This window comes from Palaemon carinicauda, chromosome 23, assembly GCF_036898095.1.
Source record: "Palaemon carinicauda isolate YSFRI2023 chromosome 23, ASM3689809v2, whole genome shotgun sequence".
In the NCBI taxonomy this organism is placed as follows: Eukaryota; Metazoa; Arthropoda; class Malacostraca; order Decapoda; family Palaemonidae; genus Palaemon; species Palaemon carinicauda.
This window is the reverse complement of record NC_090747.1, coordinates 60,830,268-60,856,780: the sequence shown is the minus strand read 5'-3', so window position 1 is coordinate 60,856,780 and position 26,513 is coordinate 60,830,268. Positions and strand designations below refer to the sequence as shown.

The following is a 26,513-nucleotide window of genomic DNA, read 5'->3' as shown; positions in this document are numbered from 1 at the left end:
CGTAGAGTTTTCTCTCGAGCAGCAGAGCTGCAGCTATTATAATCACCGGCTAAGTTAAATATTGAAAAATCTATTTTAATGTTGTTGCTCTTAAAGTTTCTATTCTAATTGCTCATTATTTCTCTGGTAGTTCATTTTTCGTATCAAATTTCCTCACTATGCTATTTTTCCCTGTTGGTGATCTTGGGCTTATAGCATCCTGCTTTTCTAACTACGGTTGTAGCTTAGAGATGATAGTAATAATAAATTTCATTCTGGATAAATGAGAGAATTATAATTATATTCAATTTTTATTGAAACAGAAAACCCAGACACACTTCAACTCTCTAGAAAGACCAAAGCCACAAATTTGCTATACTTGTGAAAACTTGCCTTCTGTTGTTAATCATGAAATAAGTTTTAAGGGAAAAAGTATATAAGTATAGCAATAAGTGTACAACGGTCAGTACATATTCACACGTACATGGAGGATTACCAAAAAAATGTAAATAAGAGATCATTGTTTTGCTGTTAATTCTAAATACAGGCTTAACTAACATAAACAGACTAAAAAAAACTACTGTACTTCTAAGCATGACTTCTGTGTCTCCACCAGAGGGCTATCATACAAAATAAATATAAGGCATTATAAATATCAAACTAATTAAGTTTAAATATCAAAACGAAATGAAGACAGTCTGCAGACCGTGATACTGTACAAGTTTACGACGTACATAAGATATAACATCCGATACAATGGGCTGCATCTAGACCCGCAGGATTGAAGACATACAGAAGGATGTGACCCTTAAAAACATAAATCACAGACCAAAATTACATACTAAAAAAACTTTTTAGAGGAATGAATAACCACAGTTAGACTCTACGATGCTGGAATAACATTCAGCATCCTTGCGCTAGCGTCAAAATATGAACTCATTCCTTCTAATACATCTCTTGAGTTCCAAAAGATCCATAGAATTAATTGTATTTCCCTTGAGGCAAATTAAACGGAATAAGCACTCTTTAGGAAATAATAATAATAGAAAAAAAAAAAAACGTAAAGATCCGAAGACCATTCGTACACCTTTATCTTTACCAAGTAAATGGGTTAAGTTGGCAAATGAACATTTCTGAGAACAGAAGGCACAAAACTGCGTAGACTTCCAGATGTCCGACCGAGGGACAAACGGAAATCGATGGACTAGCTAAACTCCAAAAGCTGCTTCAAGTCCCGGTTACAGTCAACCGTCGACAACTTCCAAAATGCTGAGATTACTTCCGCGACGACGGTTCTTGAGGTGCGCCTGAAAATCAAGAGAATTTCACGTATTATCTAAACTGTTTTCATCTCTTCTTTCTAACATAGACCTTAATTTCCCTGCAAAAATCAAATAAATTGAGCCTATCAAAATTATCACTATGAGAAGGTCCTCAATTTACAAACAAGCATTCGAAAACAAAAACCATACTGATAAATTTCCCTACAAGTTAGATAAGAATACAAAAATCAAATAAATTGAGCCTATCAAAATCATCACTATTCCGAGACATAAACACAGACCCAACTGAAATCTTAAATCGCAGACATATAAAAAAATCTTATAATGAAGTATTGTAATAAAACAGCATTATATAAGTTAATGCAATAAGCGAGACATTTGCATCATGAAATAGAACTATTTGTTGACTTTTGCAGCCAAAAATCATAGGCATGGAAGTTAGGTGAAGTGTACCCTATTATTATTATTATCATTATTGCTGTACTTGCTAAGCTACAACCCTAGTTGGAAAAGCAGAATGCTATAAGCCCAAGGGCTCTAACAAGGAAAATAGCCAGTGAAGAAAGGAAATAAGGAAACTACTAGAAGTAATTGACAACTAAAATAAAATATTTTTAGAACAGTAACATTAAAATAAATATTTCAAATATAAACTATAAAAACTTACAAAAAAAACAAGAGGAAGAGAAATAAGAAAGAATAGTGTGCCCGAGTGAACCCTCAAGCAAGAGAATTCTACCCTAAGACAAAATTTAACAAATTTCAACTTGCAAACAATTCTCTTTACAAACAGCTTCTTGGAAACTACTACATTTGCAAGTTGTGGACTTTCTGTACAGACTTGGTCAATCTTATGGTAGCAAATGATGCTTTAAACCATAGAAAACTCCTTCTGAAGGCAGCCCAAACTATATAGAATACCAGCACAGTCCACAACCCTGAATCATTGCCTACCAATCGGTGATCCTTCGTAGAAATGGATGGCAGGAAAAGCTGATGGATTATACAAAACAACAGCCTTCCACAAGGGTCAGTGATGACACCGATGGTATTTAACATTTATATAAATAACCAGCCGTAGTACCAGAACATCTGTAGGTACGTATACACAGATGACCTGCGCATATCCACACAATCTGACTCCTTCATTACCATAACCAGCCACAGTACCAGAACATCCGCAGGTACATACATGAGGATGACCTGCGCATATCCAAACAATCTGACTTCTTCACCACTATCAAAGAAAGACTCGAACAGTACTAAGAAGGGAGGGGGTATGCAACAGCTCCTCACCTACCCTCCTCCTTAGAGTCCTTGACTGGGTTAAGTCTGTTTGGGGTGCAGATATCTATGGTTATCTTAGGATACGTCCCTGATTATACACGATATCTTCGGATAGTCGTTCCGGGGGTTGAAACCCTATGATACCCGACGGTAATTCTCTTGTAGGAAGCTGCCGGAAGGAACTTCCATCAGGACGACATGGCTCGAGCCCAAAAATAGATTTTTCCTACGTCAAAATCAGTTATTAAATTCCCCGCCTACCCTCCCCACTTACTACAAAAAGTGGCACCTCAATGACAATGGCACCTGAACAATCACAGGGCAAAAGGAAAGCTAACAATCAAATGGAGTGACAAAGAACTGGAAAGTCATCCCTACCCATTCTACTTGGGTGTCATCCTTGATAGAAAGGACAAAATGCTCTCTTTTAAAGAGCAAACAAATAAAAGCAAACATGAAGTAGCAACTAGGAACAACCTCCTCTTCATATTCTACGATACCAGATGGGAAACAGACCTCCAGATTCTCAGACAAACTGCCCTGGCACATAAGGTAGACCCAGAACTAGATAAGTCCTGTCGGATTATTACCGGCACCCTAAAATCAACACCTCTACCATCTTCATATAAAATAGCCAGTATCCCACCACCCCATGTCTGATGAGAAACGCTAGCAAAACCTGAAAAGAATAAAGAAATTAATGACACTAGGCATTCACTCCACAATCATCAGGAAGCAGGGCGGAGACTGAAATCCCGCAAAACAGCAGAAGGACCAATCCAGGCAGCTACTCATAAAACGAAGGTCTGCCCGACGCAACCACCATCACCCAGATGGACTGGGTAACCGTCAACAAAGCAAGGGTTAAAGCGGCCAAAACTGGAGATAACCGCCACAAATGGGGATTAACCACCAATCCTGAATGCCCATGTAGGGCAACACCACAAACAATGGAATATGTCCTACGAGAGTGCCCACTAGGCCCTCCCTTCTCACATCAAGACCTCATAGGGGCAAACAACACCACCCTCCTGTGGGTTCAACATTGGCACAGCTAATCATCAATCAGATTTCAGTATCTTCCTTGGTGTGAGTTCCGATTCAAATTTTTCCTTAAGATGTCAGGAAGTGTATACTGTACAGCATAAGTAAAATAAATGTTAAAGGGCAGAAAATGTTTAAAACAGTGTAGGGAGAATTTTCAAAAGCTTCAATTCATAAAGATAATAAAATAATTATAAAGAAATATAAAAATAAAAACGAATATAGTATATCGTAGATATCGTCTACCTATTTATCTACCATGGCACTTCCCCCAATTTTGGGAGGTAGCCGACATATAAAAGGGAAACAAAAGGGGACTTTCTTCTCATCATTCCTCTTTGCCTGATGAGGGACTCAACCAAGTTTGGTTGGTACCGTAAAATGAAGATTCATATGCTGACTACCCTACTGCCACTACCTTAGTGGTCACCATACAGTGACCCGAGGTAGTCGCAGGGCCTAGCTGTACCGAGTCACAATCGCTCGCTATTCATTCCTATTTCTAGCATGCTCTTTTGCCTCTCTCACATCTATCCTCCTATCACCCAGAGCTTCCTTCACTCCATCCATCCACCCAAACCTTGGCCTTCCTCTTGTACTTCCCCCATCAACTCTTATATTCATCAACTCCTTCAGTAGATGTATCAGAAAGTCCTCAACTTAAAAAGTTAACAGATTCCAAGAAGCTGTTTGCATGTCAAATTTTGTCCTAGGGTAGAGTTCTCTTGCTTGAGGGTACACTCGGGCACACTATTCTTTCTTCTTTCTTTCCTCTTGATATTTTGAAATTTTGAAAGTTTTTATAGTTTATATATGAAATATTTATTTTAATGCTGTTACTGTTCTTAAAATATTTTTTTTAATTGATAATTACTTCTTTTGTAATTGCCTTATTTTGTTTCTTCATTGGGCTATTTTCCCTGTTGGAGCCCTCAGTCTTATGGCATTCTGCTTTTCCAACTAGGGTTGTAGCTTAGCAAGTAATAATAATACATATACCAAGGAACTTCCCCCAATTTTGGGGGGTAGTCGACATGAAACAAATGAAACAAAAAAGGGGATGTCTCCTCTCTATGTTCCTCCCAGCCTGACAAGGGACTCAACCGAGTTCGGCTGGTACTGCTAGGGTGGCACAGCCCAACCTCCCCCATTATCCACCACAGATGAAGCTTCATAATGCTGAATCCCCTACTGCTGCTACCTCCACCGTCATCCAAGGCACCGGAGGAAGCAGCAGGGCCTACCGGAACTGCGTCACAATCGCTCGCCATTCATTCATATTTCTAGCACGCTCTTTTGCCTCTCTCACATCTATCCTCCTATCACCCAGAGCTTCCTTCACTCCATCCATCCACCCAAACCTTGGCCTTCCTCTTGTACTTCTCCCATCAACTCTTGCATTCATCACCTTCTTTAGCAGACAGCCATTTTCCACTCTATCAACATGGCCAAACCACCTCAATAATAATAGTACCGTAATAATAGGGTAGGCTTCACCTAACTCGCATGTCTTCAATTTTCAGCTGCAAAAGTCAACGAATAGGCCCATTTCATATTGCAAATTTTGTCTTGCTTACTGCATAAAATTATATATTATTTTCTTACAATATTTCATTACAAACTTTTGATACAATCTCCGAAATTCACGACTTCAGTTGAATTTGCGTTTGTGTCTCTGAATGCTTGTAAGTGGAGAACCTTCTATAGTGAACCACTTCCCGACAGCTGAACGAATCAAATAAAAACGTATGAAAAATTATTACACCTTTAAAAGAAAGGGATTTTGACGTAGGAAAAATCTATTTTTGGGCTCGAGCCATGTCGTCCTGATGGAAGTTCCCTCCGGCTACTTCCTACTGTATAATATTTCTGCGAGTGATATTACAGGAGAATTACCGTCAGGTATCACGGGGTTCCAAACCCCGGAACGACTATCCATAGATATCGTGTATAATCAGGGACGTATCCTAAGATAACCATAGATATCTGCACCCCTAATAGACTTTACCTAGTCTAATCCACTAAGGGGTAGGATAAGGGAGGAGCTGTTACATATCCTATCACCTTTCTGTGCTCCCATACGTCTCTGGCATTCCATTCCTTTGTTCGCAGCTTCACGCTACTGTTCTATTGTTTGTCGTGCACTCTTTATCAGTTTATTTTGAAGATTTTCTCCGTATAATGGCTTCCTTTGCTTCGTCTAAGTTGAGTACCTACCCCTCTTTGCAGTTTGATTTAGCTGTAAATGATTTGGATCTCTAGAAGCAACATACAGTACTATTTTCAAGATACAGCAACTGATCATACCTGTATGATGTCGATGTAGGGATCTCTCGCTAGCAGTTCGTACGCCACACTCAAGAGGTGGAACACCGACTTGTGGAAAACGTCTCCTCCGAAGGTGAATATGTCTAGGCCCAGTTCGAGACCCATTCCTGTAAATAAAAAAAAATAAAAATGTTTTTATGATGAACTGGCTGAAATAAGTCTCTTTTCATACATTAAATGTAACAAATTTATTCTAACTACGTTACTGATCCTGAAGATAATTTATATTTTTTACTGATTATTTCTCATATATGGTTTACTTCCTTATCTTCTTTCCTCATTAGACTAATTATTAATCATTATTATTAATTATTATCATCATTATTATTATTAATTATTAATATTATCATTATTATCATCATCATCATTAATAACTAAACCACAACCCTACTTGGAAAAGCAGGATGCTATAAGCCCAAGGGGCTCCAACAAGGACAAATAGCCCAATGAGAAAGGAAATGAAATAATAAATTAAAAGAGAAGTATTGAACAATTAAAATAAAATATTTTTCGGATACTTGTAGCATCCTACTTTTCTAACTAAGGATGTAGTTTAGCTAATAATAATAATAATAATAATAATAATAATAATAATAATAATAATAATAACTACTAGAGAGGCACTCAGTAGAGCGCAGACCTTCGCCGCAGCAGCTCATTTCTCAACCTTAACCTTTGACCTTAACATGTATTAATTGGTGTGGATTTTCATACACTCAAATATGAACTATGTTTGAAGTCTCTGCGACAACGATGTCCAAACTTATGACTGATTACGTTAATTGGATGATTTGCTTGACCGTGACCTTGACCTTTGACCTTGGCCTTCCAAAATTCAATCATTTCCAGCCTTTTTACATAACAGTTAATCCCTGCAATTTTTATTACTCTACGATTAAAATTGGGACCAGGAATCTGTTCACAAACAAACAAACAGCGGCGCAACCATAACCTCCTTCCAAATTCTTTGGCGGAGGTAATAATAATATGCAAAGGTTGGTAGTTTTGTACATTGAAACGGTCAGACATGAGTAGAGTATTATGATGTGTTGGTAGCTTAAATGAGCAAGTCTAAACACAATAAAGTACTCGCATAGTGATGGGCAAAAGGGTTTGAAACAAACTTCAAATTAAGTATTTGAGTCATAAGACAAAATCCACAAGGAGACCCTGAAGACTACCAATGAAAAAGGTTAGAAATAATCTAATCCAGTAATTTGTAATGAATTATTATGTATATACGAAAGGGATGCGGATTTTGCAACAAAATTCTGTCATACACTATATCATTACTAGCTAAGCTATAGCCCTATTTGGGGATGCAAGATGTTATAAGCCTAGGGGCTCAAACAAGGAAAATAGCCCAGGAAGTAAAAGATATAAGGAAATAAAGTAGTGTGCTTGATTGTACCCTCAAGCGAGAGAACTCTAACCCAAGTCAGTGGAAGACCAGGGTACAGAAGCTATGGCACTACCCAAGACTAGAGAACAATGGTTTGATTTTGGAGCGTCCTTCTCCCAGAAGTGCTGCTTACCATATCTAAAGAGTTTCTCCTACCCTTACAAAGAGGAAAGTAGCAACTGAACAATTACAGTGCAGTAGGTAAATCCTTGAGCGAAGAAGAATTGTTTGGTAATCTCAGTGTTGTCTGGTGTGAGGCAAGAGGAGAATGTGTAAAAAAAATAGGCCAGACTATTCAGTGCATGTGTAGGAAAAGACAAAATGAGCTGTAACCAGAGAGAGGGGGATCGATTGTAGTACTGTCTGGCCAGTCCAAGGACCAAATAACTCTCTAGCAGTAGTATCTCAATGGGTGGCTGGTGCCCTGCCCAACCTACTACCAACTACATTCCAATCAACTGATTTATTTTCTCTTGGTGAAAACAATTGCAATTTAAAAAACTAAGTTTCTGTTCCTTGAATACTAAGTAATCCAATACAGTATCTACAAAAAAAAAAAGTCCGCAAATCACCTAAAAATAACTTGCATAAAATCAAATACTAATTTGAAAAATACAGTCCAGATGTGGAGCCATTTCTATCAAGACTAGGAAACAGAAAAATGCCTATGTAAATAATAAAAAAAACTATTAATAATTGGTAAAACTAACAATTAAAAGAATGACCAAATGTAAAATAAAAATATTCTACTCTACCTTTTCTTAAAACAAAGTATGTAAGCTGCGCAAAATACCGACAATAGATGAAATACTTTAATACGTTATTGATAGTTGTGAATCCTTTAAATATACTTTGGTGATGGCAATGGCTCTCAATGTCCGCCATGTTATTCGTGTATACTTAAGCGAGTATCTCGATACTTCAAGTCAAACGAATTACAGCATAGTTAGCATTCAATTTCATGCCGACCATTTCTACTTTTGTAGATTTAATCATCCTATTCTGAATCAGTGGAACCTCAAAAGTTCAAACTTGCAGCGAATGTTTTTATGTTGAACATGATGACTCAGTGGAGTCCCTTGTCAGGCTGGGAGGAACGTAGAGAGGAGACGTCCCCTTTTTTGTTTCATTTGTTTGATGTCGGCTAACCCCCAAAATTGGGGGAAGTGCCTTGGTATATGTATGTATGTATGATGACATACCTCTCAGTTTATAGTTTATATATGAAAGATCTATTTTAATGTTGTTACTGTTCTTAAAATATTTCAATTGTTCGTTATTTTCTTGTAGTTTATTTCCTTCCTCACTAGGCTATTCATATCTGTTGGAGCCCTTGGGCTTATAGCATCCTGCTTTTCCCACTAGGGCTGTAACTTAGCTAGTAGTAGTAGTAGTAGTAATGATAATAATATTAAAAATAATAACAATAATAATAATAATAATAATAATCATGTAAAGAAATTTGTCAACGTTCTGTCATTGTAAAGCAACAGTACCATGAAAAATCAATAATGGCCTCACCAAAATCTCCTTCGTCACTCGCAAACTGCACATTGGTGATGATCTCGTGCAGATCATCGTAGTGCTTGAGCCGCTGTTCCTCGGTCTCGGCATCGACCACTCGCTGGAGAATCTTTCGAAGAGTGGCTGCAAAATTAAAGAGATATTAAGTCAAATTTCTTTACATTCGTTTGAAACTTCATAAGTAACTCGGACATCAAGCTCACGACCCACAAAGTAATTTGCTAACACTAGATAGCTATCAATCAAATGTAACGTGAATTCTCACAGGTATTCAAAAATACAAAATGCTGTACTTTTAAAAGACGTTAATAAATCCTATTTTGTCTTGCAGTTATTAACCCTTTTACCCCCAAAGGACGTACTGGTACGTTTCACAAAAGCCATCCCTTTACCCCCATGTATGTAAAGGTACGTCCTTGCAAATAAATGCTATAAAAAATTTTTTTTTCATATTTTTGATAATCTTTTGAAAAAATTCAGGCATTTTCCAAGAGAATGAGACTAACCTGACCTCTGTATGACAAAAATTAAGGCAGTTAGAGCAATTTAAAAAATAATATACTGCAAAATGTGCTGGGGAAAAAATAACCCCCTGGGGGTTAAGGGTTGGAAATTTCCAAAGAGCCTGGGGGTAAAAGAGCTAGTAAAAAACAAAAAATACTGCAACAAGAGACTACAGAAGAGGAAATTTCCTTGAGAAATTGAACAACAAAAGGGGATTCTGACATGGGAAAAATCTATTTTTCGGTGAGATAGCCATGTCGTCCTGATGGAACTTCCTCTACTCAGGCTCTACTTGTGATATTTCCTACGAGTGACATCACAGGGTTCTAACCCCTAGAGCAAATATCCTGAGAGATATCGTGTATGTAACAAGGACGTGTTTAAAACATCCATGGCTATCTTTCCCCGAATAGAGTTAACCTTGTCTAGAAGGAAATGGGATAGGATTGGATATGTGGGAGAGCCATTACAACTCCAATCCCAAAGTGTTGTTGTAAACACATCAAAAAGAGAAAATATATACCATCACTGTCTGGCAGCGGTCTGTACCCAACGCCCGTTTGGTCCACGGGAACCACGATGCCCGCGCCGTGGAAGGTCTTCGCCACGACTTCTCTGTTTCTCGCCCTCATTTCTGCCGTTTTTGGTTCCAGGGACCACTTCTTCAACTTGGCGTAGCTTTCGACCTCCTTGTGCAGTCTCTGTAGGGCGGTTTTCTTGAAGGGATTCTCTTCCTTCATCCTCTGGGTCAAGTAGGCACTGTAATACGTGTTAATAAGTCTTAATTATTATTATTATTACTAGCTAAGCCACAACCCTAGTTGGAAAAGCATGATGCTATAAGTCCAAGGGCTCTAATAGGGAAAAATACCACAGTGAGTTAAGGAAACAAGGAAATAAATAAACTACAAGAGAATTAATGAACAATCTAAAATATTTTAAGAACAGCTACAATATAAAAACAGATCTATATTAAGACTTAATTATTATCATCATTACTAGCTAAGCTACAACCCCAGTTGAAGCAGAATGCTTTAAGCGCAAAGGCTCCAACAAGGAAAAATAGCACAGTGAGGAAAGAAAACAAATAGACACGAGAAGTAATGAACAATTAAAATATCTTAACCCTTTTACCCCCAAAGGACGTACTGGTACGTTTCACAAAACCCATCCCTTTACCCCCATGGACGTACCCGTACGTCCTTGCAAAAAAATGCTATAAATTTTTTTTTTTCATATTTTTGATAATTTTTTGAATAAATTCAGGCATTTTCCAAGAGAATGAGACCAACCTGACCTCTCTATGACAAAAATTAAGGGTGTTAGAGCAATTTAAAAAAAAATATACTGCAAAATGTGCTGGGACAAAAATAACCCCTTGGGGATTAAGGGTTGGAAATTTCCAAAGAGCCTGGGGGTAAAAGGGTTAAGAACAGTAACAAAAATAAAACAAGTCTTTCATAAATAAGCTACAAAAAGAGACACATCACCTTATTCAACATTTAAAAACATTTTCTGCAAGTTTGAACTTTTAAAAGTTCCACCGATTCAACTACCTGATTAAGAAGATCGTTCAACATTTTGGCCACAGGTGGACGGTGGCCGTCCTAGCTTGCATTGCACCCTGGGCGAACCTCACCTCCTGCTGCCCCCAACCTCATCCCGTCCGCCAACACACGTTTAAATTCCCCATTACTAAGACCAGGAATAACCTTTTTTCACAAAATACATACAGTATTATTTAACCCTTTTAACCCCCAGGCTCTTTGGAAATTTCCAACCTTTAACCCCCAGGGGGTTATTTTTTCCCCAGCAAATTTTGCAGTATAGTTTTTTAAATTGCTCTAACAGCCTTAATTTTTGTCATAGAGAGGTCAGGTTGGTCTCATTCTCTTGGAAAATGTCTGAATTTTCTCAAAAAATTATAAAAAATATGAAAAAAATATTTTTTTATAGCATTTTTTTGCAAGGATGTACCGGTACGTCCATGGGGGTAAAGGGATGGCTTTTGTGAAACGTACCAGTACGTCCTTTGGGGGTAAAAGGGTTAAATAAATTTAATTTTCTGACACTTTGAGCCAAAAACTACATTGCCCTACAGGACAACTGCCATCTAAAGCCCACGCTGTTCACAAAATCAATATTCAAATTGATTTTATTATGTTACACTTCGAAAACAAGAGAGCCACCCAGTAGAGCGCAGACCCCTGCCATGGCAGCTTACTTCTCAACCTTGACCTTTGACATTAACATGCATTAATTGGTGTGGATTTTCATACACTCAAATATGAACCAAGTTTGAAGTCTCTGTGACAATGTCCAAACATATGGCTGATTATGTGAATTGGACATTTTGCTTGCCCGTGTCCTTCCAAAATCTAATAACTTCCAGCTTTTTACGTGAGTTAATCCCTGCAAATTGTGGCCAGGAAGCTGTTCACAAGCAGACACACACACACAAACAGGGGGCAAAACATAACCTCCTTCCAACTTCGTTGGTGAAGGTAAAAAAAAATAAATAAATTGCACAACAGCACAACTGTCATCTCTTAATACTAACTCTTCTAACCATCCTTGATACAGTCATCAAATACCTCAGCTTAGGAAATTTGCTCAATTACGGTGTGAAATTGTGACCTCAGGTAGGATGTGACGATGTTTTGAAAAGGTTCACTCTGCTCCAGCAACTGTGACTGGAAGAATGATGCCAATTCTGAGAGCAGTACACATATTTACATTCGCTAGGAGGAGGTTATGTGTTCGCCTCTGTTTATGTGTTTGTGAACAGCTCGCCGGCCACAACTTAATTGTACAGTAATGAAATTTCAAGGAATTAACTGCTGTGTAAAAAGCTGGAAATAATTAAATTTTGGAAGGTCAAGGTCAAAGGTAAAGCAAAATGTCCAATACACGTAATCAGCCATAAGTTTGGACATCGCATCGTTGTCACAGACTTCAATCTTGGTTCATATTTGAGAGCATGAAAACCAACAACACTTAATACACGTTAAGGTCAAGGTTAAGCAAAAGTGAGAAATAAGCTGCCGCGGCAGAGGTCCGCGCTCTACTGAGTGCCCCTCTAGTTGGATATAATTTAAATCTCCCCTTGATGGATAAATGTCACCAGGTAGGGAAAGCAAAAACATAGTCTTTGATGGTAAGTCATGGAAGATTTTCAGCTGCCGCTGTGCAAGCTCTCAGCCATCCAAGTTAGAATGTCCCTAAAACTATAGCGTAGTACTTAGGTTCTTCCTGTTCTGTCAGCTCCTCGAATGTCGGATTTGGGAAATGTCAGCCCTCCAAACTTTTCTCCTACAGTTTTTAAACTTTTTGGGGTGAACCCAGAAACTAGCTTCCGTACGTTCCACATGCAGCGCTCGATGCCAACCTTCAATTAGAGCTTACTCAGCCATTCAATCTTTCTTGAATGGCTAACGCTGCAGCACCAACCACTGCATTCAAGAATGTCACCTCAAACTTCTTCAAAGCATCAATCAAAGGCTCGTCACATGATTCATAGAAGTGCTGCCTTGTGGACCTCAACCTTTTTTTTTCTTTCAATACAGCCTCCACATTCATTTATTCAGATATCTCTGCCTACCATTTATGCAATTACAAAACTTATATCCCTGTAATAGTGGAAATCTGTTTTCTTTAGCAGATATGAACTTGTATGTTACGAGACAGCGTCAACCTGCTCGCATCTGAATTTGGCACAACAGGACATGCCACGCAACTAAACAAGCCTTTGGTTTGGTCCCTCGCCTCGATAAATGCATATCTCGCCATAGCTTCTCGATATCTCAGGGGGCTCCACTCTCTTGATTTTGCTTTCCCTGCTTGTATCAAACCACCTCTTCAATGTGATGTTCACGTTTCTTTTCTAAGAATGGCCGATTGTAGTGCGGAGGCTGAAAAGTTTGTAAAGCTTCTGCAGTATGCCAAAGTAAATTGTGCTCTCAGTAGAATCCTTTGCAGCCTCAGTCGCGAGCAAATTAAAGAGAATGAGCCCAACATGGAATAAACAGAGCTCTGGTTTTCTTCCTTCACGTTGGCTCCATTGTCTTAAAATTGTCCTCTACAGTCCGTGAAAGAAACTTTCAACTCCTCCAGCTGCTTAAGAATCAGAGATGCCAAACATAGCCTAGTTGACTACTCTGCCTCCAAAAAAAAAAAAATTAAATGTTCCATTATATAGGGCATCGCCACGAGCGGAACCCAAATCACAACTGACAACTGTTCAGTATGGCTAATATCTTTAGTGAAATCAAGAATTATAAAAAAAAAAACTTTGCTTGATGTTGCTCACAACTGCTGATATTTGGTCATGTTGCAATGGACGGATGGGGTAAATTGGTCTCAAGTTATAAAAAAAAAGAGGACCATGGGCTCTTGCGCTGGCAAGCAGCTTGTAACATCTTGTGAAAGAGGTAGCAACCAGGAACATAAACGACGGACAGGATAATGACGAGATGACGACCGAGGCTGGAGTTCGAAGCTCAGTTGAGGGGGTGTCCCAAAGCAGATAAGTCCTCTCAAAACACGGTCCCTCGTCGGTTTTAATGAAATTACATTTATCTTATAACCCTTTTACCCCCAAAGGACTTACTGGTACGTTTCACAAAACTCATCCCTTTACCCCCATGGACGTACCGGTACGTCCTTGCAAAAACCTGCTATTTACATTTTATTTTGCATATTTTTGATAATTCTTTGAGAAACTTCAGACATTTTCCAAGAGAATGAGACCAACCTGACCTCTCTATGACAAAAATTAAGGCTGTTAGAGCAATTAAAAAAAATATATACTGCAAAATGTGCTGGGAAAAAAATAACCCCTGGGGGTTAACGGTTGGAAATTTCCAAATAGCCTGGGGGTAAAAGGGTTAATAGCTCGAAATCGGACAACGTCCAATAAGGGAGTTGGTCTTGTTGCGATGGTCAGAGTAGCCTGTGTAGCTGGAGGTCCATTTTTTGACGCAGGTACTCAAATATGAACCAAGTTTGAAGTCTCTGTGACAACGATGTCCAAACTTATGGCTCATTACGTGAATTGGACATTTTGCTTGACTGTGACCTTGGCATTCCAAAATTTAAATGCTTCCAGCTTTTAACATAACAGTTAATCCCTACAAGTTTCATTACTCTACGATCAAAATTGTGGCGAGGAAGCTGCTCACAAACAAACACACAAACGAATACACAAACAGGAGCGATAACATAACCTAATTCCAACTTCGCTGGCGGAGGTAATAAAGTCCCCTCAATGTTTACACCACTTGCTGCATATTCCAACCAATCAGATCTCAAGAAGGTAAACAAACTTTGATAATAACCAAATAACAAGATGACTTGAGTCTCTCTTCATAGTTTACATATGACAGATCTATTCTTACGTAGTTACTGATCTCAAGATGATATATATCTATTATTCGTTACTTCTCAAATCATTTACTGTATTTCTTTATTTCCTCGCCTCACTGAGCTATTTTCCTCAAAACCCTTGGGCTTGTAGCATCCGGCTTTCCCAACTAGGGTTGTAGCTTGGCTAATAATACATACATATACCAAGGCACTTCCCCCAATTTTGGGGGGTAGCCGACATCAACAAATGAAACAAAAACAAAAAGGGGACCTTTACTCTCTACATTCCTCCCAGCCTGACAAGGGACTCAACCGTGTTTAGCTGGTACTGCTAGGGTGCCACAACCCACCCTCAACCGTTATCCACCACAGATGAAGCTCCATAATGCTGAATCCTCTACTGCTGCTACCTCCGCGGTCATCTAAGGCACCGGAGGAAGCAGCAGGCTAATAATAATAATAATAAAAAAAAAACAATCAGAAATTTCAGACCTCTGCCAATGAATATTGCCAACATTTTACTCAAGTCTACGGATGAAAAACTTTTTTCTCCATATACTGACCATGGGTGAATCTACTCTAATATCTAACATTAGTCTATGAACACTGCATCCTGCATCCCCCTTCTCATATGCTGACTATAGATGGCGAAAAATGTTATTTTCATTAGTAAAATAAATTTTTGAATATACTTACCCGATAATCATGTAGCTGTCAACTCCGTTGCCCGACAGAATTCTACGGAAGGGATACGCCAGCGATCGCTATACAAGAGGGGGGTGTACTCACAAGCGCCACCTGTGGCCAGGTACTGCAGTACTTCTTGTTGACACCACTTCAATTTTTCCTCGGTCCACTGGTTCTATGGGGAGGAAGGGTGGGTCAATTAAATCATGATTATCGGGTAAGTATATTCAAAAATTTATTTTACTAATGAAAATAACATTTTTCAATATTAAACTTACCCGATAATCATGTAGCTGATTCACACCCAGGGAGGTGGGTGAAAACCAGTGTACATGTATATCAAGAAGCTAAGTATCCCGTATTTCATATTATCAGTTATTCAAAATAACAATGAAATTACAAGTACCTGGTAAGGAAGTCGACTTGAGCCATTACTCTGCCTTAAATAAGTTCGTCTTCCTTACTGAGCGCAGCGTTCCTCTTAGGAGACTGAACAACTCTAAGGTGCTGAAGTATCAAGGGCTGCAACCCATACTAAAGGACCTCATCACAACCTTTAAGCTCGGCGCTTCTCAAGAAAGAATTGACCACCCGCCAAATCAACAAGGATGTGGAAGGCTTCTTAGCCGACCGTACAACCCATAAAAAGTATTCAAGAGAAAGGTTAAAAGGTTATGGGATTATGGGAATGTAGTGGCTGAGCCCTCGCCTACTACTGCATTCGTTGCTACGAATGGTCCCAGGGTGTAGCAGTACTCGTAAAGAGACTGGACATCTTTGAGATAGAATGATGCGAACACTGACTTGCTTCTCCAATAGGTTGCATCCATAACACTCTGCAGAGAATGGTTCTGTTTGAAGGCCACTGAAGTAGCCACAGCTCCCACTTCATGTGTCCTTACCTTCAGCAAAGCAAGGTCTTCTTCCTTCAGATGAGAATGTGCTTCCCTAATCAGAAGCCTGAATAGTAAGAAACTGAGTTCTTAGAACTTGGGAAAGAAGGTTTCTTGATAGCACACCATAAGGCTTCTGATTGTCCTCGTAAAGGTTAAGACCTTTTTAGATAGTACCTAAGAGCTCTAACTGGGCAAAGTACTCTCTCCAGTTCATTCCCCACCAAGTTGGACAGGCTTGGGATCTCGAACGACTTAGGCCAAGGACGTGAAGGAAGCTCGTTTAGCAAAAACCGAGCTGCAAGGAACATGTAGCCGTTTCAGATGTGAAAACAATGATCCTGCTGAAGGCGTGGATCTCACTTACTCTTTTAGCTGTTGTCAAGCACACGAAGAAAAGAGTTTTTAATGTGAGGTCCTAAAAAGAGGCTGATTGGAGAGGTTCAAATCTTGATGACATAAGGAACCTTAGGACCACGTCTAGATTCCAGCCTGGAGTGGACAACCGACGTTCCTTTGAGGTCTCAAAAGACCTAGGGAGGTCCTGTAGATCTTTGTTGGTGGAAAGATCCAAGCCTCTGTGGCGGAAAACCGCTGCCAACATACTTCTGTAACCCTTGATCGTAGGAGCTGAAAGGGATCTTACTTTCCTTAGATGTAACAGGAAGTCAGCAATCTGGGTTACAGTGGTACTGGTTGAGGAAACTGCATTGTTCTTGTACCAGCTACGGAAGACTTCCCTTTGAGACTGATAGATTCTGAGAGTGGATGTTCTCCTTGCTCTGGCAAACGCTCTGGCTGCCTCCTTCGAAAAGCCCCTAGCTCGAGTCTTTCGAAAGTCTGAAGGCAGTCAGACGAAGAGCGTGGAGGTTTGGGTGTACCTTCTTTACGTGAGGTTGACGTAGAAGGTTCACTCCTAGAGGAAGAGTCCTGGGAATGTCGACCAGCCATTGCAGTACCTCTATGAACCATTCTCTCGCGGGCCAGAGCGGAGCCAATCCACGTCAGCCGTGTCCCTTTGCGAGAGGAGAACTTCTGAAGTACCCTGTTGACAATCTAAAACGGCGGGAATGCATACAGGTCGAGATGGGACCAATCCAGCAGAAAAGCATCCACGTGAACTGCTGCTGGGTCTGGAATCGGAGAACAATACAACAGGAGTCTCTAGGTTATCGAGGTAGCGAACAGATCTAAGGTTGGCTGACCCCACAGGGCCCAAAGTCTGCTGCAAACACTCTTGAGAAGGGTCCACTCTGTGGGGATGACCTGACCCTTCCGGCTGAGGCGATCTGCCATGACATTCATACCGCCCTGAATGAACCTCGTTACCAGCGTGAGCTTTCGATCTTTTGACCAGATGAGGAGGTCCCTTGCGATCTAGAACAACTTCCACGAAAGAGTCCCTCCCTGCTTGAAGATGTAAGCCAGGGCTGTGGTGTTGTCAGAGTCCACCTCCACCACCTTGTTAAGCTGGAGGGACTTGAAGTTTATCAAGGCCAGAAGAACCGCCAACAACTCCTTGCAATTGATGTGAAGTGTCCTTTGCTCCTGATTCCATGTTCCCGAGCATTCCTGTCCGTCCAAAGTCGCACCCCAGCCCGTGTCTGATGCGTCCGAGAGGAGACGGCGGTCGGGTTTCTGAACAGCCAAAAGTAGACTTCCTTGAGAAGAAAGCTGTTCTTACACCACGCGAGAGAAGACCTCCTCTCTTCGGAAACAAGAACTGAGACCGTCTCTAGCGTCATGTCCTTTATCCAGTGAGCAGCTAGATGATACTGAAGGGGGGGGGAGGTGGAGTCTCCCTAACACGATGAACAGGGCCAGCGATGAAAGTGTCCCTGTTAGACTCATCCACTACCTGACTGAGCATCGGTTCCTTCTCAGCATGCTCTGGATGCATTCTAGGGCTTGGAAGATCCTTGGGGCCGACGGAAAAGCCCGAAAAGCTCGACTCTGAAGATCCATACCCAGGTAGACAATGGTCTGGGATGGGACGAGCTGAGACTCCTCAAAATTGACCAGGAGGCCCAGTTCCTTGGTCAGATCCATAGTCCATCTGAGAATCTCCAGACAGCGACGACTTGTGGGAGCTCTTAAAAGCCAGTCGTCTGACGGAGCCGGACACAAGATCATGGTACTGCTGCACAGTCTGTGAACTGTCAACCATGGGGAAGCGAGGAAGTACAGTGACAACCCGAAGCTGTCTAGACTGTCTGGGTCGTATAGACAACTCCTTATCGGGTTGCTGAGGTTGTCGCACTGCGTCACAACAAGTCACTTCTGCTGGTTGTTGAACGTCTTCCCAGTGACACACTGACTCCGTAAACAAAAAATCCTCTAATAAGGACTAAGCTTGGACTGCATGTCTTGCAACACAGCTCAAGGTCTAAGGGAGCAGGTGTGGTAACAGACGGGGTTAGCGACTGAAGTGGAAGCATTACCTTCCCTGGAAGCATGTTATGCTTAAATAAAAGTCCATAGGAGGCTACGCAGCAAAAGGCTCCTCTCCAAATGACAGAGTCCTCAAGGGAATATCAGAAGGAGGGAGAAAAGCACTTTCTCATCTACAGGGACCATATCCGAGAAAAGCTAAGTTCTCTCAGTGAGGGTTTCACTGGTGCAAAAGCAGCAGACTAGAAGGCAACGTTATGAAACTGCTTGACAGTCTAGTGAGTTGGCAACAACCAAAGATGTGTGACTGAGAAGCATGCGGTAAGGTATGCAGAGCATGCTGTATGTAGAGCATGCTGTATGCAGAGCATGCTGTATGTAGAGCATGCTGTAAGAGAAGCAGAGCATGTTGCATGGCGTGTAACATTTCTCAGAAATTCCATGACCAGTGCTAGAATGAGTAATATCGCATTACTGTCCATGAAAGTGCACGTGCCGAGGGAATTGATTTAGACTGTTTTGTTGATGAATTTGATAGCAGGCATGATAATCGTAGAATTAAGCTGCACTAAATATACGATCTATAATCTACTTCACCTAGGACAGGGAAACTCGCCCTGTTGGCAACACTGCATACTTCATGCATGCTTGCATGGGGTTTTAATATCAACATAATATTTACATTACATTCATAACTCATGATTCATTTTTGTTTTGAAGGTATTTTGCCATATTTGCGATTTGTTAAAAATATATTGCAAGGAATACATATATATTTTTTTTATTTAAGTAATACGAATAACCTCCATTATCATAATGCTTGTGTAGGCATACATGTATATGATTACAAATGCAAGTTATGAAAGTAATGAGGTGTTATTGTCATTTGTTATTTCAAAGTTGAATGGGAAAGGCTCAAGTTGAGGAGAAAGTGGCAGATGCATGCATTGAGGTGGCTGACTCCTAGCATGAGTTTCTTGTCTCAAGAGTTGCGCTTGCTGTAAGGGTAGCGGATGCGCAGTAGCAGGTTCCTGAGGAACGAGTTGAGGTTCCTGAGGTGTGAGCTGCGAGAGTTGAGGTAGCGGCTGCGCAGAACGCAGTTCTTGTCTCGCGAGTTGAGGTTCCTGAGGTGCTAGCCTAAGGAGTTGAGGCTCTCGCCTTGAGGAGGGTTGAGGTCGCTGCAGCGAGTGCTGAGGTGGCTGCCTCATGGATGGAAGAGGTTGTCGTACCTCAAGAGATTGATGCCTCGCTGGTGGAACCGCAGGCGGAAGCGGAGGAAGTAAGGCATAAGACTCCTGCTCCCATTGCTGAGGTTGCCTTAAGGAAGGCGGAGGTTGCTGCACACCGCTGGTAACTGGCAACTCAGTACGCGGTAAGGTATCCTGAGGAACCTCAACTTCGTACGCCTGGCAGACTGGACTGCGGTGAGGCGGAGCGATCGCAGGAGGAGGTGTAACCTTCTCAGCCTGACACTCACGCATTAAGACCGCAAGCTGTGACTGCATGGACTGCAGCAAAGTCATCTTGGGGTCGACAGACGCTAAGGTCTGCTGAGGCAAAGCCTTAACAGAAGATGAAGTCTGTTGCGGCATCACCTTACCTCTCTTAGGAGGTGTGCAGTCACCTGATGACTGCGGAGAGTCAGAGCTAATCCAATGACTGCAACCAGGTTGTAGAACTCTTGAGGTCTGGACTTTGCGTTTGAGAGGTCTTGAGACCTGAGTCCAGCGTTTTCTCCCTGAAATTTCTTCTGCAGACGAGTAAAAGACGGGCTCAATCGTCTGCGGGTGGGAGTGACGGTCTCTGTAAGACACGCCCGCAACCACCGAGGATACTTCTGTGCGCCGATCAAGGCCTGCCGAACCCTTTTGCCCTTCGACATTGCTTCTCCCCTGGGCTTGGGAGCTTGCAAGAGGTCCCGGACTGGGAGGACGACTGGCACGCACAGAAGTACCCTCACGCACAACACTGACACACTTTGCGCTAATCACTTTTGATTTTCTGTTTGCATTTATTTCACTGAACTCGAAACTTTAAGTGGTTTGTACCTGAAACACGCAATTCTATCCTTCCTTAAAAGTTAGTAATTGCGAAAACAGAATTACAATGTAACAGAAAAATCTAATGAAAGATAAATAATTCAGTGGCTGGAAAGAGACTAAACACTAGATCAAATAAACTACGTTTAAAATCTCTCACCGCATAAAGCTTGAGAACAAGAATAAAACTCATGAAACGTTTACCTTCTTCCCCTAAAGTGACTAGGGAGAAGAGCAAAAACGATAACAACGTTACTCGCTTGAACGAAACGTTTATCCAGCTCTCTCTCCCTCCGTCTCTATCTCTCTCTCTCTCTCTCTCTTGACTTAGAACCTGAGAGAAGAGCCCAATCATATATATCGTTAAAACATATTATTGTTAAAGGAAAAAACTGAAATATTTCCCAAATAAAAAGTTCCTTTATTAGAATTAAAACCATTAAGCTAAGAAAGAATGAACAAAACGTTAGAAACGGTTACTCTTACTGCAACGTGACACCGTGAAAATTCTCTCTCTATCGTAACGATAGAGCGCAAGTTGAACGTTCTGAACGTCAACAACTGCAGAGACAAAACAAAACGTTAGTTCAACTTTGAAAACAGTACGAGACTATCAAAGAAATTCTTTCAAAAACATTAAAATAGCATAATATGTTAACAGGTAAAACCGAAATGACGGGCTCAATGTTAATTAACTTCGGTACCAAGAAAAGACCGCCTACTATTAGGAAAGGTCGAATATAAACAAATATAAAAATTAATTTTAATAAGTTTATAATAAAAGGAAGTTAATCGAAGAGGCCTATAAAAGGCGGAGAGATAAAAAAAAAAATCTATAACTTTTGTTAAGCAAAATTAAGAAAGAGAGTCTATACTCTCTTAGACACCAACACTTCCGTCTAAGGGAAGGGTCGGCCATTTAAAAGTGAAAGAGAGTTCATACTCTCTTCGTCACCATAATTAATCAAATTAATTCCAAAAGCTAGCTAAGCTAATAATAAAACTTCCTGAATAGCGAAAGCTGAAATCTTAGAGCAATACTTCACCAAAAACCGTGAACAAGACTCCAAAATTATAAGCGTATCCATGAACGTCTTGCCGGAAGCACGACAGAGGAAAAATTGAAGTGGTGTCAACAAGAAGTACTGCAGTACCTGGCCACAGGTGGCGCTTGTGAGTACACCCCCCTCTTGTATAGCGATCGCTGGCGTATCCCTTCCGTAGAATTCTGTCGGGCAACGGAGTTGACAGCTACATGATTATCGGGTAAGTTTAATATTGAAAAATGCAAAGCTGCATCATCTCCAAAATCTAATGGGGTCATCCATGACCTAAGATCTATATACATACATATCCCAAGGCACTTCCTCCAATTTTGGGGGGTAGCCGACATGAAACAAATGAAACAAAAAAGGGGACGTCTCCTCTCTACGTTCCTCCCAGCCTGACAAGGGACTCAACACAGTTCGGCTGGTACTGCTAGGGTGGCACAGCCCACCCTCCCACATTATCCACCACAGATAAAGCGTCATAATGCTGAATCCCCTACTGCTACTACCTCCGTGGTCATCCAAGGCACTGGAGGAAGCAGCAGGGCCTACAGGAACTGCGTCATCAATCGCTCGCCATTCATTCCTATTTCTAGCACGCTCTCTTGCCTCTCTCACATCTCTCCTCCTATCACCCAGAGCTTCCTTCACTCCATCCATCCACCCAAACCTTGGCCTTCCTCTTGTACTTCTCCCATATTTCTATATGGGGTGGAAATTTTGTCAAAATCCATTAGGTAGTTTTAACTGATCCTGTCTACAGACAGACTCACAGAAAAATCAATAAATAAACCGACTATTTTATATCCTCTTTGGCGGAGGTAATATTAAAAGGTAAAAGTGTGGGATGTAAGGACCAACAGCGCATGTAGAAACACATCAAGCGTAGAGAAGACGTCAGTTCAACTCAATGGCCAGAACCTGAACGGAGGCTTAGACCCAGACCACCAGTTACCAGAACCTCGATAATTCTTCATTGACCGTCACCAGCTCTTGCCAGAATCTTACTACTGTACTACTAAAGGATGACATTTACAGCATTATTATTATTATGTGCTAAACTACAACCCTAATTGTAAAACCTGGAAGCTATAAGCCCAAGGGCTTCAACAGGGAAAATAGTCCAGTGAAGGAAGGAAATAAGGAAACAGAATAATGTGCCTGAGTGTAATCTCAAGCGAGAGAACTCCATCCCAAGAAAGTGGAACACCATGGTACAGAGGCTATTGCACTATGCAAGTCTAGAGAACAAGAGTTTGATTTTGGAATGTCTTTCTCCTAGAAGACCTCTTTACCATAGCTAAAATGTCTCTTCCACCCTAATCAAGGGTTAATTATCCACACTGAACAATTACAGTGCAGTAGTTAATCCCTTGAGTAAATAAGAGCTTTTTCTGTAATCTCATGTTGTCAGGTGTATGAATAAAGAGGAGAATGTGTAAGGAATAGGACAGACTATTTGGTGTATGTCCAGGCAAAGGAAAAATGAGCCATAACCAGGGAGGAATTTGATGTAGTACTACCTAGCCAGTCAAAGGAACCAATAAATCTATAGTGGTAGTATCTCAACGGGTGGCTGGTGACCTTGTTAAACCTACTAAAATAAGACGAGAGAACGCCACGTTTTCCTTACCAGACGCCAGCGAAGATGTTCTCTCCCAATGGGTTCAGAACCCCCGGCTTTACGTCCGACATGGAGGCGACGAAATTGGGCAACAGGAACGGGTCGTCCCTGTAGTATCCGATGTGAAACTCTCTCTCATTCCCGGCTATGACTGTCTGTTGACAGAAAAATATAGATTATTAAATGTTTTCCTAAATATTAAATACTAAATACAAAAGAAAAATTTGGCAATGAAGTGATGGAGATAGTAAATTGAACTTGGAAATCATAAAATACTTATAACATAACAGATACATTAACCCTTTTACCCCCAGGCTATTTGTAAATTTCCAACCCTTAACCACCAAGGGGTTATTTTTTTCCCAGCACATTTTGCAGTATATTTTTTTTAAATTGCTCTAAAGCCTTAATTTTTGTCATAGAGAGGCCAGGTTGGTCTCATTCTCTTGGAAAATGCCTGAATTTTCTCAAAAAATTATCAAAAATATGAAAAAAAAAAAAAATTTTATAGCATTATTTTGCAAGGACGTCCATGGGGGTAAAGGGATGGCTTTTGTGAAATGTACCAGTATGTCCTTTGGGGGTAAAAGGATTAATCTATGATTAAATTAATTACCTCCGCCCAAGGAAGTTGGAGGGAGGTTATGTTTTCACCCCTGTTTGTGTGTGTGGTTGTTTGTTTGTGAACAGATTCCTAGCCACAATTATTATAGTAGAGTAATGAAACTTGCAGGGATTAACTGTTATGTATAAAGCTGGAAAAGAGTAAATTTTAGGTCAAGGTCACAGTCAAGCAAAATGTCCAATTCTTGTAATCAGCCATAAGTTTGGACATTGTTGTCACAAACTTAAAATTTGGTTCATATTCGAGTGTATAAAATCCATGCCAATTAATACATGTTAAGGTCAAAGGTCAAGGTTAAGAAATAAGCTTCCGCAGCAGAGGTATGTGCTCTACTGAGTGCCCTTATAGTTAAAAATGAAGTTAAAATTAAAACTAAATCCAACAAAAATAATCATGGCAATAACAATATCCCAGAAAAATATATTTCAATCTACCCAAGAGATAGTTCCCGACACGATTCCCGATATACCAACCATGAATTCCGGAGGGTCGTAATAATAACGCCAGTGGCACAAGTAAGTGGAAACCGTCCGCTTCTTGATGTTCTTCAGTTTTCCCGTTAGGACATCGTACGGTCCGACTAAGGTCAGTCCGGCTTTGATGAGGGCCTCTGAAAACGATAAGATATTGGTCAACGTTGTATGACATTGGTGACAAAATAACATATTTACAGTTCTAAAATCATTTATAAACAAAAGCTTGAGGGTACACTCAAGCACAATACAATAGACAAGCTTAAGGGTACACTTTGGCCAACTATTCTATTCTATATTATCTATCGCCTGCTGGTTTTTTTCAAGTTTTTACTTCATATATGAAAGATCTAATTTAATATTGTTACAGTTCTTAAAATATTACATTTAAATTGTTTATTACTCTTATATCCCTTCCTCACTGGGCTATTTTTCCCTGTTGGAGCCCTTGGGATATAGCATCCTGCTTTTCTAACCAGGGTTGTAGCTTAGATAGTAATAATATGTTTTTCATTTCCATATAGAAAAATGACAAATATCTTGAGATTACATAACAGAAGAATTATAAGTTTCTCGCTGACTTTCAAATGATTTTATCAGTTCCAGACATAGGAATTAACTTTTAATTATTAAAATACACACCGGGAGAACGGACACTCTAGGAGACATTTACCCTACGCCAGAATTTAACAAAATTTCCACTAACAAACGGCATTTTGGAATCTATGGACTTTCTATATACAGTACGGTAATTAGAAGAAAAAAGCGAAGCCTGAGCTGATTCTAGTTTGTTTTCACACGGGGAGAGCGGACACTCGGGGAGCCATTTACCCTAGACCAGAATTTAACAAAATTTCCACTAACAAACAGCCTCTTGGAATCTATGGACTGTCTATATACTGTACGGTAATTAGAAGAAGTGAATCCTGAACTGATTCTAATTTGTTTTCCCCGAGTCTTTACCTTCTGGTTTTTCTCTGTCGAGCCTCACGCACAGATCCCAGAAGTCGTAGAAATCGTCGGGCAACTCCAGCAGGAATTTTTGCTCTATGCTCAGCCGGACGTCCTCCGGGGATTCGCTGACGGGGTAGTCTTCGTGAACTACCTCGGGGTGGGGTTCCAACGGCCTGTCCTCTGAAATAGATGAATTTTCCTTTGGGAACGGACAAAAATAATGTCAAATTCTACCATTCCAAACTTTCCCTCATTGAATGACATATTTCTAATGGACCCTGCACCAAATGGCTTGCCAAGAGGTCCATTTTGCACCAAATGGTAAGGGGACCAATTTTACACCAAATAGCTTGCCAAGGGGACCCTTTAGCACCGAGGTGTAAATTCACATATACTAACGTTCCAAAAGGCTATTAAGTTTGAAAGGACAGAAAAACATTATGAAGAAAATAGTTCAAGCAGAAAGCTAAAAAGAGGGTACACTGACAGGAAAAAACTATTAAAAAAATGCTCAATGACAAGAAAGTCGAAAAGAGGGTACATCAACGGCAGAAAGTTAAAAAGTGGGCGGTTAACCCCAAGTGGACAAGATGGTGATAAGAATCAAAATTAACAGAACTCGCTAACTTAACGTAAAAAATATTCTTTAAAATACTTCAACAATTATTGGTAATTTATCATCTAACAATAAATGTACAATACTGGCACAAATGATACACATTTATGACCTATCTTCCTGAAAATAGAATTGGCAATAGGGCCAAAACTAATTGCTTCAACTAATATTTCCTCATCTTGCAATTAGTGATTTTCACTTACTGTTTCTACCACCAAGAAGTTAGTTGACAAAGCCCAAGACCTCCTGAACTGACCTTCGTCTTTCTGCGAGCCATCCTGGTTTGCGACGGGAACTTTACTGAAGATGCTCTCGGGAACGCAGAAGTCCTCCTTATCGCTGGAGGATTCTGAGGGCGACGTGGTGCACAGTCTCTTGGTCTCCAGTTCCTTCTGCAAGGATGAAACGGAACGATCAATAAACCAATTCAAATAATACTCTCCAGCA

General features: G+C 40.5%; 1 protein-coding gene across 1 annotated transcript in view; it reads right to left on the bottom strand.

Moving 5' to 3' along the window:
• Positions 1-271: 271 nt before the first annotated feature.
• Hpf1 (Histone PARylation factor 1) overlaps positions 272-26,513 on the bottom strand; it is a 31,524-nt gene continuing 5,282 nt past the window's right edge. The window contains exons 2-9 of the mRNA XM_068346967.1: positions 26,323-26,458; positions 25,460-25,630; positions 24,497-24,633; positions 23,408-23,553; positions 9,875-10,110; positions 8,845-8,970; positions 5,901-6,028; positions 272-1,286 (exon numbers count right to left, since the gene is read on the bottom strand). Coding sequence (XP_068203068.1) covers positions 1,224-1,286; positions 5,901-6,028; positions 8,845-8,970; positions 9,875-10,110; positions 23,408-23,553; positions 24,497-24,633; positions 25,460-25,630; positions 26,323-26,458 — 1,143 coding nt within the window. The 3' untranslated portion in view covers positions 272-1,223. The remainder of the gene's footprint in view (positions 1,287-5,900; positions 6,029-8,844; positions 8,971-9,874; positions 10,111-23,407; positions 23,554-24,496; positions 24,634-25,459; positions 25,631-26,322; positions 26,459-26,513) is intronic.